The following is a 17,468-nucleotide window of genomic DNA, read 5'->3' on the forward strand; positions in this document are numbered from 1 at the left end:
AGAAATTATTTCTGATGGCAAAGGTGGCTGTGAGCTGATGCAGCAGTCACATAGTGTGAACAAGCAACATGCTGTAGTCAACTATGATGTCTCTACTGACAAACACTTGGTGAAACATTTAGACAGTTCAAATGAAAAAAAGGGTGAGTTATATCCAGATTCAAGAACACGACATACTTGATGATTAACTGAGATCTGGGTAACATATCCTTGGTGTAATTTCTGGCTAGGTTCTTTTACAAACAAAAAACAAAAAAAAACTGGATTTAAGCGTAACATTATCAAAACAATAATATCTAGCTATGTACATAAATTCACATATAAATTTTTTTATTCTTGAATATTCTTTTTTTATAGTTGCTCTGGGTACATATTACAGAAGATCAGGACATAAACCCTAACTCCTCAGCTGCTGGAGCAGTATTTGCTAGTTAGCTTGGAGGACAGGTTTGGCCTTGTAAAATTTCCCTTTGTTAGATTTACAGGAAAAAATAATTAAAACATACAATGAAGAGCATATAAAAAAGTTAAAAACAGACATCAGTTAACCATTGTGGTAATATGCTTTCTTAATTGCCTGTATAGGCCTAGTGCAATAAAAAAGTTTTAGGCAGGCCATTTGTTCCAGCTTTTGGGATTCATTCATTCATTCATTCATTCATCTTACAATATATTCTACTCTTCCTCCCAAAGAAGCCCAGGGCAGAAAACACACCAAGACCAAAAACATTATTAAAAGCATTTTAAAAACACTTTATCAACCAAGGTTGCCAAGAACAGTGCCTTTCAGCCATCAAACACATGGGTAAACAAGAAACGTTTTTTAGATTCCTCTTGAAAGCCAGAAACGAAGGAGGCAGATGTACCTTACCAGGGAGGGCATTTCACAAACAGGAAGCTACCCCTGAAAAGGCCCTGTCACAGGCTGATAAAAGTGGCAACAGCACAAGCAAGATCTCACCTGCCGATCGTAGTTCAAGATGGGAAAGGCGTTATTTTAGGTACTTGGGCCCTAAGTCATTTAGGGCATTGTATTCCAAGGATGCGGGTGGCGCTGTGGTCTAAACCACAGAGCCTAGGGCTTGCCGATAAGAAGGTCGGCGGTTCGAATCCCCACAACAGGGTGAGGTCCCATTGCTCAGTCCCTGCTCCTGCCAACCTAGCAGTTTGAAAGCACGTCAAAATGCAAGTAGATAAATAGGTACTGCTCCAGTGGGAAGGTAAACGCCGTTTCCGTGCGCTGCTCTGGTTCACCAGAAGCGTCTTAGTCATGCTGGCCACATGACCCAGAAGCTGTACGCCAGCTCCCTCAGCCAATAAAGCGAAATGAACACCGCAACCCCAGAGTCGGCCATGACTGGACCTAATGGTCAGGGGTCCCTTTACCTTTACCTTATTCCAGTACTGAATTGGGCCCAATAGCTCACTGGCAAAAACTGCAGGGCTTTCAGATGGCCCCACCGGGCTGCCAGAGCTCACCAGCCTAGCAGTCACATTCCACACTAGCTGCAGCCTCCAGATTGTCTTCAAGGGCAGTCCCACATACAGCACACTATGTAGTCCAGACGTGAGGTCACTGTGGCCAGGCTATCCCACACCTGGCAAATCAGCCTAAACTGGGCCTTAGCACTCCTAGTCCCAGAAGCCACAGGCAGGGCTGGATTTAGGTTTGATGAGGCCCTAAGCTACTGAAGGTAATGGGGCCCTTTCTATGTCCAGCTGTCCTTCGTCAACAACAAATTGTCACTGTTTTTGTGTGTTGAATATATGCTATATGGTAATTTATGGACCTAATAGGTATCTAAAGTCATTTGCACATGTTGCCAATGCAACCAGTCCATGCAGAATGTAGGCACCCTATATAGAGAAATGAGCAAACCAGTGATATTTTAGGGGGCAAGCTAGCGGATGGGGCCCATTACTTACATCATAGGAGCCTACACAACACAAAACACTGTTGCTGTATGTAGGTTTATTTTGTTTGTAATTATATTTTGGAAATGTACATCCAGTTGTTGTTGTTTTTCCTTTAAAAGAATTTTGGGCCCCCAAGAGAGTGGGGCCCTAAGCTATAGCTTGTTTAGCTTATACTGTATGTAAATCCAGCACTGTCACAGGAGACCCTAGCCACAAACTGGGACTCCAGATATGACTTCACTCCAGGGAACATCCACAAAGTAGCCAAAGCAGAGGCTCCTGCTGATGCTATGACAACCAAACCATGAGAACTCAAAACAGTTCTTAAGGCCTATTAGATTTCCTATCGAGTCCCTACGGTTGCTTTATTTACTTTTTTAGAGAGGCAGGCAGGTTTTCAAGCAATATCCCTCAAAGTAGCCCGACCAGGTGGGAGCAAGCAAGACCCCAAGAAAAACAGGGGTCCACTTTGCCTTTCACAGCCCAGCCACTCCACCAGGTCAAAGAGCCTTTTTGGAAGGGCGCGCGCAACGCACCTCTATCCGTGCTCAAAATCAATTTTTCCCGGGCGCTGCTCCGCGGCCCCTGCTGCCCCACTCCGGCCCCCGCTACGGCCGCTTCTTCGCCTCCTCACCTGCTATCTGCGTAACGAAAGCTTCCGCCACCAGAGCCATGCTTCCACGCGGGAGGCGGGCGGCCGGGTGGGCGAGCGCAGCTCCCCCGCGAGCGTCGCCTTCTGCTTCTCCTCTCTTTCTCGCGCGCGCACACGCCGTGCGCCGGATCCTCGGGCCGCGCCGCAAACCGCGCAAGGTTAAGGGCACCCACCGGAGCACTGCGGCTGCGCCGACAACCCTGCGAGGGAAGTGCATCCGGGGCCTGCTCCACCCCTTCGCCCGGCTGGCGGCGTCGGTGCCCTGGAGAAAGAGAGAGGGAGAGAGACAAGCGTGCGCACGGCTGCCTGGGGAGACTTCAGGCGCCTCAGCAGTAAAGCGCAATGCCCCCTCTGTGCCACCGCGCTGGAGCCCGCTCTGCCCGCAAAACCTGCCTGAAACACGGGATGATGATGATTAGCTATTATTTCTGGAACCCCAAGGCTGAGAGTGAAACCTAGGAATAATAATAATAATAATACATCCCCACTGTTTTCCCTGTACGCTCAAGTATTTGTTCAGCTGTTCCAAGTGTTTGCTCATGAATTTGAATTCAAGTATTTGCTCAGCTGAGAACAATTAATACACCTGCATTAACAGGGGGTTGGATGACCCTTGGAGCCCGTTCCAACTCTACAATTTTATGATTCTATGAAGACCATGAAATCTTACGTCTTTTTTTTTTTTTTAGGTTGCTAAGATGCCACGAGATGCTGGTTTTTGCTGTGATAGACTAATTCAGCTACCTCTCCGGGAAGGACGGTGATTATTAGCAAGCTTCCAGGCTGAAAAGCAAAGTTTTGCATCCTGGTTTCTCTCCTCTCTCTCTCTCTCTCTCTCTCTCTCTCTTTCTTTCTCTCTCTCACACAAACTTTTTTGGAAATTAAGCATGGAAAGGCAAGCCTGGAGTTGAATTCTAGTCCTGGATATGCTGCTCAAAGCAGCATGCAGAGCACTCCATAAGAATGTAACCCAGAAATAAAAACTTCATAACAAAATAGCATTGATCTGAAGCATGTAACTGCCGTTAAGGAAAGCAAGAATAAAGGGAAAATAAAAAAATTCCTTCCAGTAGCACCTTAGAGACCAACCAAGTTAGTTCTTGGTATGAGCTTTCGTGTGCATGCACACTTCTTCAGATAAGGTCTCTAAGGTGCTACTGGAAGGAATTTTTTTATTTTGACTATGGCAGACCAACACGGCTACCTATCTGTAACAAGAATAAAGGGGATACTGAAGAAATAACACCACATTGAATCACAACTTTGATGGCCTTATATTACTTCTTAAAAATATGAAAGCTGATGCTTGAGGTCAGGAGTGGGGAACCTACAGTCCACAGGCCAACTGCAGACCTCAAGACCTCTCAGGAGTCTTCCCAGTCCATGCCACCTTCCCCAGGTTGCAGTCCTCACTGGCACTGCTACATCCCCTTCTCAAGTGCTTTTTGCCTGGCATGATTTTGTCCTTGGAACTGTAATAATGCCACTTGCTTGCCTAGATGGAGAAATGGGTGGGGAGCGGGGGAGTTAGCAACCTCTGGGTTTTTTGCGACTAGAATTTAGCCTACCGTACAAAGGTAAGAATCACATTGCCCCACTGCTTTTGGGTCTGGACCCACCCACCACGGACATGTTGTACTGGGAAAGCTGTTCTCTAGGGAATGCTGCCCTCAGGGTGAAAAAAATTGCCCACCCCTGTTTTAGGTAATGAGTTCCAATATATATCCCAGCTCAGCAACTTCACTCCCCAGGAGTATCCCATGCTCCATAGGTGCATTTAGTTTGTAGCAGAAACAGGGTTTTTAGTGTTGTCACTCCAGCCCTCTGGAATGAACAAAAATTAGACACCCAGCGCCATGATGTTTAGACACCTACTGAAGATGCTTTTGCCTAAGAAGGCTTTTCCTGAGGTGTGATCATGTCATTTATGAAATATCAATTGTACATCTGTAGCAATGGTTTTCTTTTTAGAGTCTATAGAAATGATTTAAATTGTTCTTTGAAGTTTCTTTTTCAATTTTATCTTGGTCTCCTTGGGCTGTATAACAGTTCATAAATTTGTAAAATAAATAATCGTCCTGCTCATGCCCTACACACTCACTGACGTAGATAAAAAAAGAATAGGTCTGTGTGCCCTCTCACAGCTAAAGTCAGTGGCTGAAGTCAGTGCAAACAGGAACAGAAAAGTGGCTCACATTTTCTGCTCCCCCACGTATCTTTATAATGTCTGAATCATTGCTGCATTGAGAACTTGATCACTGCCAATGAGGGCCAGAGATAAATGTGAGCCACTTTTCTGTTCCCATTTGCACTGTGAGACATCCAAAGCCATTGACTTCAGCTGTGAGAGGCCATACACACCTATTCTTTCTTGATTTTGTGCTGGAAAGGCTTTTACTCAAATTAAATTCATATCATGACAAAATTTAGTAATTTTAGGCTTCTTTCTTCTTTGGCGATCACTCGTAGCTGAGTAAGATCGGCTTCCATGAATATGGTCTTAACAGTGAGTCGCTGTGGAGGCCAATTCTGGATCCACACGTCCTTCCACATAGGTTTCCAGGTGGGAGTTGATCACGGTGAGGATTTGCCAAACATGCCTTCCTCTTAGCACGTTTCTCCCTTGCGTCCTGAGTTTGAGCATCTTCAAAGTCCATGGCACCTTTGGTAAAGGCTGTTCTCCAGCTGGAGCGCTCATAGGCCAGTGTTTCCCAGTTGTCGGTGTTTATACTACTTTTTTTTAGATTTGCCTTGAGAAACCTAGTGGTCTTAGAGAGCTTCTACCCAGATCAAAGGCCCTGATACTGGGAGACTGATGGTTGGGGTCTTTCTCCTGCTGCTCTGCCTGGGGCTCCGGGCAGCTGAAGGGCAGATTGGGTAGCCCCTGTCGGGGAGGCACGAACACGCTGTATCGTCAAGGCTGAGGTAAATTATTCCCCTTTCCAAAAATATTTCCGTGGTGAGCGTTGAAAGCCTTAAAGACCTAGTGGTCTTATGGGGTGAGGCTCTTTAGATGGTAATGTCATTTTCAGTTCCTTAAAAAACTGATGGGGCCCTGCGACTTTTGACCCAAAGTCCTGCGCTGATGAGACCACTGATGCATGACTGAACTTTAAGAATATACAGTTTGTTGTTCTGTATCTTTATGAAAACCTGCTCCTGCATAATTATTTTATGGGTTGCTTCCACATTACGGAACAACCACAATACTGGAGCCCTACAATTCAGCATGATTTAGCTGTATACATCAGGTCACCTTGATTCCTGAGTACCTCTCATGCATCTGACTTTGACCAGCATTGACTAACGGCATGGCTGACGCTGTATACCCCAATAATTCCAATGTCCGCAGGCTTTCTATCCCTCTTACTTCATATTTCATTTTAATAGCAGAAGCAGAATTAAACTGTCAGCAATATTCGAGAAGCCAACACTGTTTATGTTACTAACGGGTTTTACATCCGTCATGACTTATGTTGTAAATGTCATCACCTTCAAACATATGCTTTGCCTCCATTTGTTGGATAGTTATGTGGCTAATCCTCAAACCAACAATCCATCATAATGAACAGAATTATGATAAATATCCCCATCCGTTACAATATTGGCCAGTGCTTTTCATTACTACATTGTCTAGATCTAATTTCAACATGGCTCTTTCTCACTATATTTTCACAGTGAGCTAGTCATTATCTCCAGCCTAATCTTGCAGCTCTCAATGAAGGAGAGAGGGAGGAAGCAATTTAATGAGAGATTTTTATAGGGATTTCACCTCAGGTTGTATCTACCATGAAGAGTGGTATGTGACCTTATGGAGAGTAGCTATTTATATATTAAATAAAGGTTTGTTCTCCACTCAGTATTTATATCTGAGCTTTTAAAGACAAAGGTGTCACTTGGTGGAATAAAGTGCAATCTGTGGGCTGTATAAATTATGCCATTTCTGTTTAAGCTTTTATGTCATGGTGCACAGTGGAACTCTAAGGCACTTCTGCATTTCTGTGAAAGCGGGGGCTGGTCCATGCACATCTATGTTCAGGGAAGCTCTGTGCACACAGTATTTATTGTTGCTTAATTGCATTACATAAAATGTGGGTAGTAATAGTAGCAGCAGCAGCGGCCGCAACATTGCTTAGCATTGAATGTGTAATTATGGAGTTCTGTGGAGCAGGAATTATCTTGCTTCTCCCTGCACCACAGGCCTGCTTTTCACAGAAGGCAATTCTATCTGTGACCATATAACACCGGTCCTGAAAGACCTACGCTGGTTCCCAGTACGTTTCCAAGCACAATTCAAAGTGTTGGTGCTAACCTTTACAACCCTAAACAGCCTTGACCCAGTATACCTGAAGGAGTGTCTCCACCCCCATCGTTAAGCCCGGACACTGAGGTCCAGCACTGAGGGCCTTCAGACAGTTCCCTCATTGCGAGAAGCCAAGTTACAGGGAACCAGGCAGAGGGCCTTCTCGGTAGTGGCACCTGCCCTGTGAAATGCTCTCCCATCAGATGTCAAGGAAATAAACAACTATCTGACTTTTAGAAGACATCTGAAGACAGCCCTGTTTAGGGAAGTTTTTAATGACTGGTGGTTTTTTGTGTTTTTAATATTCTGTTGGGAGCCGCCCAGAGTGGCTGGGGAAACCTAGCCAGATGGGTGGGGTATAAATCAATTACAGCGGTACCTCGGGTTACAAACGCTTTGGGTTACAAACGCTTCAGGTTACAGACTCCGCTAACCCGAAAGTAGTACCTTGGGTTAAGAACTTTACTTCAGGATGAGAACAGAAATTGGGTGGCGGCGGGAGGCCCCCTTAGCTAAAGTGGTACCTCTGGTTAAGAACCGTTTCACGTTAAGAACGGAACTCCAGAACGAATTAAGTTCTTAACCAGAGGTACTACTGTAATAATAATAATAATAATAATAATAATAATAATAATAATAATAATAATAATAATAATAATATAATAATAATAATAATAATATCTGGGCCACCCTCAACAGGGTCCATGGTCTGCCAGGACTAAGTCAGGCAATAGCAGAGAACCAACATGGTGCTATTGGCTGACAAAGTTTCCAGCTCTGCTGTCATCTCTTGGGCAATCTGTTGGAAAAGAGGAACCAACAAGTCTTGCCTGTGCACCATCAGACTACAGTTTAGGAGAAGGGGAAGGGGAAGGGGAAGGGGAAGAAGTTGCCGCCCATCTGACTGGATTGCCTTCCAACAATTTAAACATGACTTCCAACAATTTAAAAAAAATCACAGTAAAATATCAAACATTAAAAATTTCCCTATACAGGGCTGCCTTCAGATGTCTTCTGAAAGTCAGATAGTTGTTTTTCTCTTTGATATCTGGAGGGAGGACATTCCACAGGGCGGGTGCCACTACCGAGAAGGCCCTCTGCCTGGTTCCCCATAACCTCACTTCTCGCCATGAGGTAACTGCCAGAAGGCCCTCGGAGCTGGACCTCGGTGTCTGGGCTGAACGATGGGGGTGGAGACGCTCCTTCAGGTATACAGGGCTAGAAAAGCAAGGTGCAAGGCTGATCCCCCCTCCCTGCCCTCTTTTTAAGTCTGCACACAACATAGATGAATATTATTGTTACATTAATATCTTACCTTTCCTCCAATGAGCTCAAGATGTCATGCATGCTTCTTGTAGGCTGAAATACAATGGCTGGCTCAAGGTCACCGAGTGAACTTCATGACTGTTTGGGGATTTGAACCCTGGTCTCTGAAGTCCTCTCGCCACTACACCACACCACATATTTTGCGCTGAGCTCTGTCCTTTCCTCAACTTACCAAAAAGCACTAGTTTTTATCTGTATTCCCGGACCCTCTTTGGGCTTTACCCTTCCACCCATAACAGAATTGTTGACTTCTAACAATTGACAGCGCTTACTTCAGCCTGTGTGATTTCTGCCTCTCTGTTTGCTACTTGCCCCGAGGCCTGGGTGCCTGACACCAAGCTCTATCCCAGACTGGCACTCAGAATTCAATCACATAAATTAAATGTTCGCCCTTTCAGATCAGGCATGAATAAAAAGGACTTCCCCCCCAGCTGATAATATCTTGTGTCCAGTTTCCTACTGCAACTGACACAAAAAAGAAGACGTAATAAAAGGCCTAGCATTGTCCATGTGACAGGAATCTTGTGTCAAGATCTTCATCATCAGCATCTGCCTTTTCAGCCAACTGCTCATCTCTTCTAATTTAAATCTTGGATTGTGATCAATGGTGAGGGGAGCCCCTGGGGAGTTGCAATAACTTCTCATAGATGGTAGATATAGTTTATACTGGAAATATCAAATTAATCTGACACGTTACCTCATTTCAGTTCTTTTTCAGGCATTTCTGGCAATAATGAAATATGCCACTTCATGTGAAGCAGTGCACATTCAGCAGTCAGAATCTGATCATGACATGCATTGAATCCAGTACTACAGAGCCCCAGGATTCACTGCTGTGCCAATAATTACAGTTAACCTGTTAAATCCATAGTAATCTACCATGGTTCCTAACAATTCCCGCACTGCCATTTAACTGTACAGTGGTACCTTGGGTTAAGTACTTAATTCATTCCAGAGGTGCGTACTTAACCTGAAACTGTTCTTAACCTGAGGTACCACTTTAGCTAATGGGGCCTGCTGCTGCTGCCGCGCCGCCGGAGCACGATTTCTGTTCTCACCCTGAAGCAAAGTTCTTAACCTGAAGCACTATTTCTGGGTTAGCAGAGTCTGTAACCTGAAGCGTATGTAACCTGAAGCGTATATAACCCGAGGTACCACTGTATAGGTTGGGCTGTGCCAAGATTACATTATATGAAAAAGTTCTGGTGAGCCACTCAAATAGAGATGGGAGTGGGTAACTAAATTGAAGTTCCAGTGTGATGCAGTGGTTCGAGACCAGGGAGACTCAGTCATAAAGCTCAGGGTGGGGGCCTTGGGCCAGTTTCTGTCTCTTAGTCCAACCTACCTCTCAGCAGTGGCGTAGCGTGGGGGGTGCAGGGGGGGCTGGCCGCACCGGGCGCAATATCTGGGGGTTAGGGTTAGGGGCGCAAATCCACGGGTTAGGGGGCGCAAATTACTTGCCTTGCCCCGGGTGCTGACAACCCACGCTACGCCACTGCCTCTCAGGGTTCTTGTGAGGACAAAATGGGGAAGGGAAGAGCTTTGTATGCCACTTTGAGCTCCTTAGAGGAAGTATAAACCAAATACTGTAAATAAAATGCTGGTGGTAAGTAGATTTCCTTTAATAATAATAATAAATTATTATTTATACACCGCCCATCTGGCTGGGTTTCCCCAGCCACTCTGGGCGGCTTCCAAAAGAATATTAAAATACTGTGATACATCAAGCATTAAAAGCTTCCCTAAACAGGGCTGCCTTCAGATGTCTTCTAAAAGTCTGGTAGTTGTTGTTCTCTTTGACATCTGGTGGGAGGGCGTTCCACAGGGAGGGCGCCACTACCAAGAAGGCCCTCTGCCTGGTTCCCTGTAACTTGGCTTCTCGCAGTGAGGGAACCGCCAGAAGGCCCTCGGTGTTGGACCTCAGTGTCTGGGTAGAACGATGGGGGTGGAGACGCTCCTTCAGATATACTGGACCGAGGCCGTTTAGGGCTTTGAAGGTCAGCACCAACACTTTGAATTGTGCTCAGAAATGTTACTGGCAATACTTCATTTATTATTTAATTATCCTGCCAATCCTCTAATACCTGAATCTCCTCCTTCTCTGGCATATTATGTGCATAGGATCACAGAGTTAGAAGGAAACCCTGAGGATTGTCTGGACCAGCCTTTCTCAACCTGTGGGTCCCCCGATGTTGTTGAACTATAACTCCCATCACCCCTAGCTAGCAAGGCCAGAGCTCAGGGATGATGAGAGTTGTAGTCCAACAACATCTGGGGACCCCACAGGTTGAGAACCGCTGATAGTCCAACCGCCTGCAATGCAGGAATATGCAGCTGCCCCACTTGGGGATCGAACCTGCAACCTTGGCGTTATCAGCACCACGCTCTAACCAACTGAGCCACCCAGGTGCTCTTGTTCTTGTTAGATTTCTTGCCCACCCTTTGCCATGAGGTCCCAGGATGCGTTGTGGTTATTTAAAAATACAATATTAAAACCAGTGAAAATAAATTATAGCCCAAAGGGTAGGGTGAGCCCAGCATGTCTTCTTACGTTCTGTGTGGTAGGCTAGGCTGAGAAAAGGCAATTAGCCCAGGGTCACCATAGCTGAGTGGGGCTTTAACCCCCCCCCCCCGCCCCATCTTCCCAGCCTGACACTCTAACTTTTATGCTATACTGACTTTCACTCATAATAGCTTGAGTTTGGGAGACGGAAGCAATCTGGAGTCATGTCGTACCTTTAAAGAAGAAGAATTTTGATTGTGATTAGAAGAAGAAGAAAATATTTTAATTAAAAAATAATTTATACATAAATATAATTAAAGAGCATCCTACATATATATAATTGTAGTAATGCAAAAGTGCTGTGTTATCCTGAAATGTATTGCTCCAATACATCACAAATAAAGCCAATTGCTCTAAAAATCCATTTAGCTGATCATAAATTGTTCTTCTATAATATGTTAATTTAGACATTGTTGCAACAATCCATATTCTGACTATGGCATGTGTAGATTTAGCATTACAGGGCTGCTGGTGGCTGATTTCACATAATCTCCCTTAGATTATTTCGGTTCTCCAAAATTTCAACCGTCTGTTCAGCATGTATCTGAAGCTACATCACAATAATATACAAAGTTGTTTGCAATGCATATTTTTAGAAAAAGCCACTCTGAATAAGATTAAATTGTTTGTGTTTGTTTGTGATGTGTGGCCATTTGGCTGGCCTTATGGGTGTTTATTCCCTTTGCTGTCACTATGGAACTTCTCCCCACTGAGTTATCCACCATTGGCCTGTCAAATGTGTCTTTTAAGTCTGACTGCCGCATGGGAACAATGCAAAGGAACAACAAATGATTTAATAGTTTGGCAATCTGCTTATTGCTTGTCTATCCTCCTCCTCCTCCAAGGATATCTGAATGTGTGCAAGAAATTGTCATTATTCTGGATCAGCTGAGTGTGTATGAAAACAAACATGCCTTTAAGCCCCCTACCTTTTATCTGGCACATCTTCAGTCGTTGCAATCTCAAAAGCAGTTGCACAATAAAACCTAGCTCACCCTTTTACAGAAGGAGTAAAACTACCATAGGGTCACCATGTGTTTTTACAGGGATGATGTGAAGCAGCTGTCTATTATTTCACTGTGTGTTCACTGCTCAAAGATGCTTCAGGCAGTTGGGGAATCGTTGCTAAGTGTTCTTGCGGAAAAATAAATGTGATGGGTTTCACTTACAAACAGGGGTGACAACTTGAATAAATATGGGGGGGGGCGGATTAGCCCCACTCTGCATAATCTATCACATGACACAGTACACACACACTTTTTGAATGGCAATGCCTATCAACTTTTTGGGTGGGGCCCTCAAATATTTTATGGGTTGGGTCAATGACCCCTTATTCCATCATCATCATCATCATCATCATCATCATAATAATGTGTTTGTTTGTTTATACCCCGCCCATCAAGCTGGGTTTCCCCAGTCACTTTGGGCAGCTGCCAACAGAAATATTAAAACACAATAAAACATCAGACATTTAAAACTTCCCTAAACAGGGCTGCCTTCAGATGTCTTCTAAAAGTCAGATACCGTCATACCTCGAGATAAATACGCTTCAGGTTGTGCCGCTTTCGGGTTGCGCTCCGCGGCGACCCGGAAGTAACGGAGTGCATTACTTCTGGGTTTCACCGCTCACGCATGCACAGATGGTCAAAATGACGTCACGCGCATGCGCGGAAGCGGCAAAACGCAACCCGTGCATGCTCAGACATGCTGTCATATCTTACATTCTGTTTGGGATGCGAACGGGGCTCAGGAACGGATCCCGTTCGCATCCCGAGGTACCACTGTAGTTGTTTATCTCTTTGACATCTGATGGGAGGGCGTTCCACAGGGTGGGTGCCACTACCAAGAAGGCCCCCTGCCTGGTTCCCTGTAACTTTGCTTCTTGCAGCAGGGATGTTAAATTGTTAATATGTGAAAGTAGCAATGATGAAATATTCTTCACTAGGCAACTTGACGTATTTCGAGCCATTTTGGGTTACCACCTGATAGCGGCACACTTACTTGTTAGTAAGCGCCACTGAAGTCAATGGGGATAAGTGTGCATTGAATTGAGGTGCACACACTGTGTATAATCCAGTTTCCTGGTTTAATCAATGTATGTCACAATCAATGTTCAGATATTACTTGCCCTGGAAACTATTTGAGCCAATCAGCTGAGGAACTTGAATGTTTCACTTAATTTTCCCAGCTAAAATGACAAATTTGTAACAATTACGTGTCCAGATGGGACAAATTCAAGTGCTTTAGTTTAACTGGACTTTAGAGCAGGCTGCCCTTTTCATTAATAACTCTGCACCAATCTATCATGGCTTAAAGAATCTTGGAAAGTCTAGTTTGCTGCAGAGAAATTTATTTTAGGGTGCTTCCAGATGACCTGTTTATTGAGCATTCATTTCAATTTGTTTGCAGGGAGGTTAGACAATGTTGTTGTTTTAATGAGCATTCGCTTTGTTTCACTTGCAGGGAGGTTAGACAACGTTGTGTCAAAGCAAGTGTCATCCCACACTTCACAGTGGTTTCCCCATCATTTTCCTTATCTCAAAAAGTCTGATTCTGGAGGGAAGAGGAATTGTTGTACAAAAGCTACAAATCAGGTTTAATTGTGTTACCTGAATTTACTAGTATAAGATTGAATCCCACCCCAAAAATATTAACAGTCTGGAAACGGCTATCCTAGTGACCCTCAACATACGACTATGACTATGTACACAGTATACCTTTAAACTATATTTGTTTGGCCAATAAATAATTTCCAGTTAATCTCATGCTGGAGATTGGTCCTTGTGAATCCAGATTTGACTCATCCAGGCAAGAATCTCTTTAGTTGGTGAGTTGCCAGACACAACAACTCACCAGGTACACACTGCGTCACTGAGTTCTTTATTCACAACTATTTCACAAAGGCAGAAACTAAGGTAAGGAAGGGAACAACTGATTAGGGCAGTGGAGAAGGTAAATGATTGCATCTTACTAAGATACTCAGAGTAGAGCCGCTAAAGTCATGACTAACTTAAATCCATTGTTTACAGTGAGTCTACTCTGCGTAGATGCAGATATACCTTTGTCATCTTGTTACTTATATAGTGTTACATTATAGAGTACTCTAATGTAGCACTAAGTAACAAGTCTCAACTTGTAGGTCAAGTGTGTCTGGAGAAGCTCAGACCTCTGTCATGGGAGACCCCAAGGTTCTGGTCATCCCATCTATCTCTCTGTTCTCATCTTTCTCTTCTTCTACCTTTGTTATATACTGAGCTGAATTCTAGAACAATAGGATCCATAATGCAGCAGTCTGATTGGTCCCCAGGAGCCACCCAATCCAGCTCCAGGTGGAAGTGAATCAGTGACCTGACTGGCCTGCAGGAGCAGCAAATCAGGCTCCTGGATGAAGTGAATCAGCAACCTGATTGGCCTGCAGGAGCAGCCAATCAGGCTTCTGGAGGAGGTGAATCTGCAACCTGATTGGCCTACAGGAGCAGCCTGGAATTAGCCAATCATACCGGGCCCGTTGTGTAAATAATGTATATAGCTAGACGTTTAGGGGAAAGTTTCATTCATTGCTACTATGAGCTGAATAAAGAGCATGAAATTCACACTCACCTCTGAGTACCGTGGTACCTCGGGTTAGGACTTAATTCGTTCTGGAGGTCCGTTCTTAACCCGAAACTGTTCTTAACTTGAGGTACCACTTTAGCTAATGGGGCCTCCCGCCACCACGCGATTTCTGTTCTCATCCTGAAGCAAAGTTCTTAACCCGAGGTTCTATTTCTGGGTTAGCAGAGTCTGTAACCTGAAGCGTCTGTAACCTGAAGCATCTGTAACCCGAGCTACCACTGTATATTTCAACCTTCTTTTTTCTTTGTCTGCTGCCCATCAGCCCATCCATTTGCTTGTTCTATCTCTCCCTGTTTTTTGCTTCCAATTGTTTGGCTCATAGGTTTATTGCTGAAGCAAATTATGACAACTCTCAGAGGATGGTCCCCACTCTAGCCGGTGTCGTGGTAGAAAGGACCTTCTGCTTCTGTACTAAAAAGAAATGCCGTTCTCTGCATGTGCAGATGTGAAACGTGGTTTTATATAAGGCTGCTTCAGTGTTTATACAAGTGGAAACTTACAGTATATTCCCATCACTGGAAAAGTGTTGCAGTTAGAACAGGTACTTAGTACTACAATTCAATCCTCTTGTGCTGGCAAAACATCTAGGAGGGAAGGCCTATTTCTTTATCTCTATAAGCTCAATTGCCACTGATATTTCCTAAAGGCTGGAAGCTCACAGATCATTGGGTTGTTTCGGGGGGGGAGGGTCTAAATGTTTTGTTGTCTTTTAATGTGAAAATATATGCACTTCTCCATACCTAAAATGTTCCCCTGGTATTCAGAAACCACAACCTCATTACTTATTTGCCCTGTTACATTTCCATAACAATAGGCACTCAGTCACTCAAGTTTGCTATTAAAACACATTATGTTTGGAGGTAAGATCTAGTGATACAAATGGAACGTACTTTTGCAGGAGCATGCTTATTGTTTCTATGCTCCTGGCCTGCATTTCTCACTTCATCTAGTGGCCAGATTGCTTTACTAAATTATCTATAATCTTCAGGCATCCCTAATTATCATTTTGAGTCTATTCTTATCTAGAGTGTCCTTGATTCTGTATAACATAGGAGAGTGATCTGGTAAGATATAAGAAAGCTGTAACATAAAAGAGCTTTTTTAAAAAAGAGCGTCTGGGGAGGGGAAGTAAGACCAAAAAACTAGACGTTATAGACTTATAAACATGAGAATCAAGAGGTGTTAAGAACTCACGGAGATGATGGCAGAAGCCTTTTCTGTGAGTTCCGATTCCATTGAGAATTCTGAGCCAGGCTTTCATTCCTTGCAGCATAACCTACAACCTGCTTCCAATTGTTTGGCATCGGTAGAACATATGCGGCACCCAACTGCTGGGCTTAATGTTGTATGAATTGAATGCTAGACCCTTATCTATCATTTATTTGTCTCATGTGTATATGCCCATATATATTACAGACATTTTTTATTTAATTATTCAGGAATTGGCACATGAGTTGCATTATCTCATTCCTCTGGGTCCCCCTCACTGACAGAATAATGCAAAGGAGCCGTAGCTAACACTTATACTCTTTGGGTTGTTCATCAGGAAATAAGGCCTCATTAAACTGCCTGTATCACACAGCAAGAAATTATCCTTAAGGAGTGCCTGGCATCGAAAGCCTCTCTCATCCCTTATCCCTTCACCGGCTGCTGTAAGAAAAGTTGCGCGGCTCAGTCATAATTTACAGGCAAGTCTCAATATTTGGGCTGTGTCATTTTGATGGATATAGAGCTGTCCCCACTACAAGGTCAACATGTGTATCTGTTTATTCGGGGAAATATATGGCACGAGGGAGAGAGAGCAGCGTGTCAGAAGGCTCTTTCTCAGTTTGAGGCTTCCTTCTCTGCTTACTGGGTGGCCTTTGGCAAATTCCTGTATTATAGCTTTCCCTTCTTTCTCCGAAACGTAAAATGGGAATAATGGCAACCTTACTCTACGAAGATGTACAAAATGAAGTCTGTGCAACAGTCTCAGTAAAGGTGGTACAGTGGTACAGACGCTTCAGGTTACAGACTCCGCTAACCCAGAAATAGTACCTTGGGTTAAGAACTTTGCTTCAGGATGAGAACAGAAATCACGCAGCGGCAGCAGGAGGCCCCATTAGCCAAAGTGGTACCTCAGGTTAAGAACAGTTTCAGGTTAAGAACAGACCTCCAGAATGAATTAAGTTCTTAACCCGAGGTACCACTGTATATAATAGTCACAGTCAAGAAATAGGCCCTTCTGCACAAAACAATTGAAATGAACAGGAACTCCAAGGAAGAACTGTCTGAGCTCGCCAAGTTTTACTGGCTATCAGTTCTCAGTTTTGTCCATTTTATTTCACCATAAGGGAGAGTGGAAGGCTGCAGTCCTATGCATATCTACTTGGAAGTGAGTCCCACGGAGGGACTTCCTTCAGTGTAGAAATGAATGGGTTTCCACTCTTGGTCTGAGAGCTGGCCCATGATAGCCCACTACTGATAACGTGTCTACTATGTTCTTGCGCTATTTCCATTCAATGGTGCTTGTGCAAAAGAATAGCCATGCTAGGTAAAGGTAAAGGGACCCCTGACCATTAGGTCCAGTCGTGGCCGACTCTGGGGTTGTGGCACTCATCTCACTTTATTGGCCAAGGGAGCCGGCATACAGCTTCCGGGTCATGTGGCCAGCATGACTAAGCCGCTTCTGGCGAACCAGAGCAGCGCACAGAAACGCCATTTACCTTCCCGCCGGAGCGATACCTATTTATCTACTTGCACTTTGACATGCTTTCGAACTGCTAGGTTGGCAGGAGCAGGGACTGAGCAACGGGAGCTCACCCTGTTGCGGGGATTCGAACCGCCAGCCTTCTAATCAGCAAGCCCTAGGCTCTGTGGTTTAACCCACAGGGCCACCCGTGTCCCAATAGCCATGCTAGTAGGTGATAATTGTAGTTATTAGACTCCAGCAGCATCTGAATGGTACCACATTAGCTTCCCCACTTATTATTAATATTATTTCTACAGTTCTGTTAATTATTTATTTTTTAAGCTTCTTTGATTAGAAATTATAATATTGATTTCATGATGCATCCTTTTTTCATTATTACTACTATTATTATTGATGATGA

General features: G+C 44.2%; 1 protein-coding gene across 1 annotated transcript in view; it reads right to left on the reverse strand.

The window, feature by feature from the left end:
• The window catches only part of MTX2 (metaxin 2), a 39,873-nt gene extending 37,103 nt beyond the window's left edge, over positions 1 to 2,770 (reverse strand). The window contains exon 1 of the mRNA XM_082209349.1: positions 2,552 to 2,770. Within this exon, the coding sequence (XP_082065475.1) occupies positions 2,552 to 2,591 (40 nt within the window). The 5' untranslated portion in view covers positions 2,592 to 2,770. The remainder of the gene's footprint in view (positions 1 to 2,551) is intronic.
• Positions 2,771 to 17,468: the final 14,698 nt, after the last annotated feature.

Source organism: Podarcis vaucheri, assembly GCF_965113315.1.
Source record: "Podarcis vaucheri genome assembly, chromosome: 1".
In the NCBI taxonomy this organism is placed as follows: Eukaryota; Metazoa; Chordata; class Lepidosauria; order Squamata; family Lacertidae; genus Podarcis; species Podarcis vaucheri.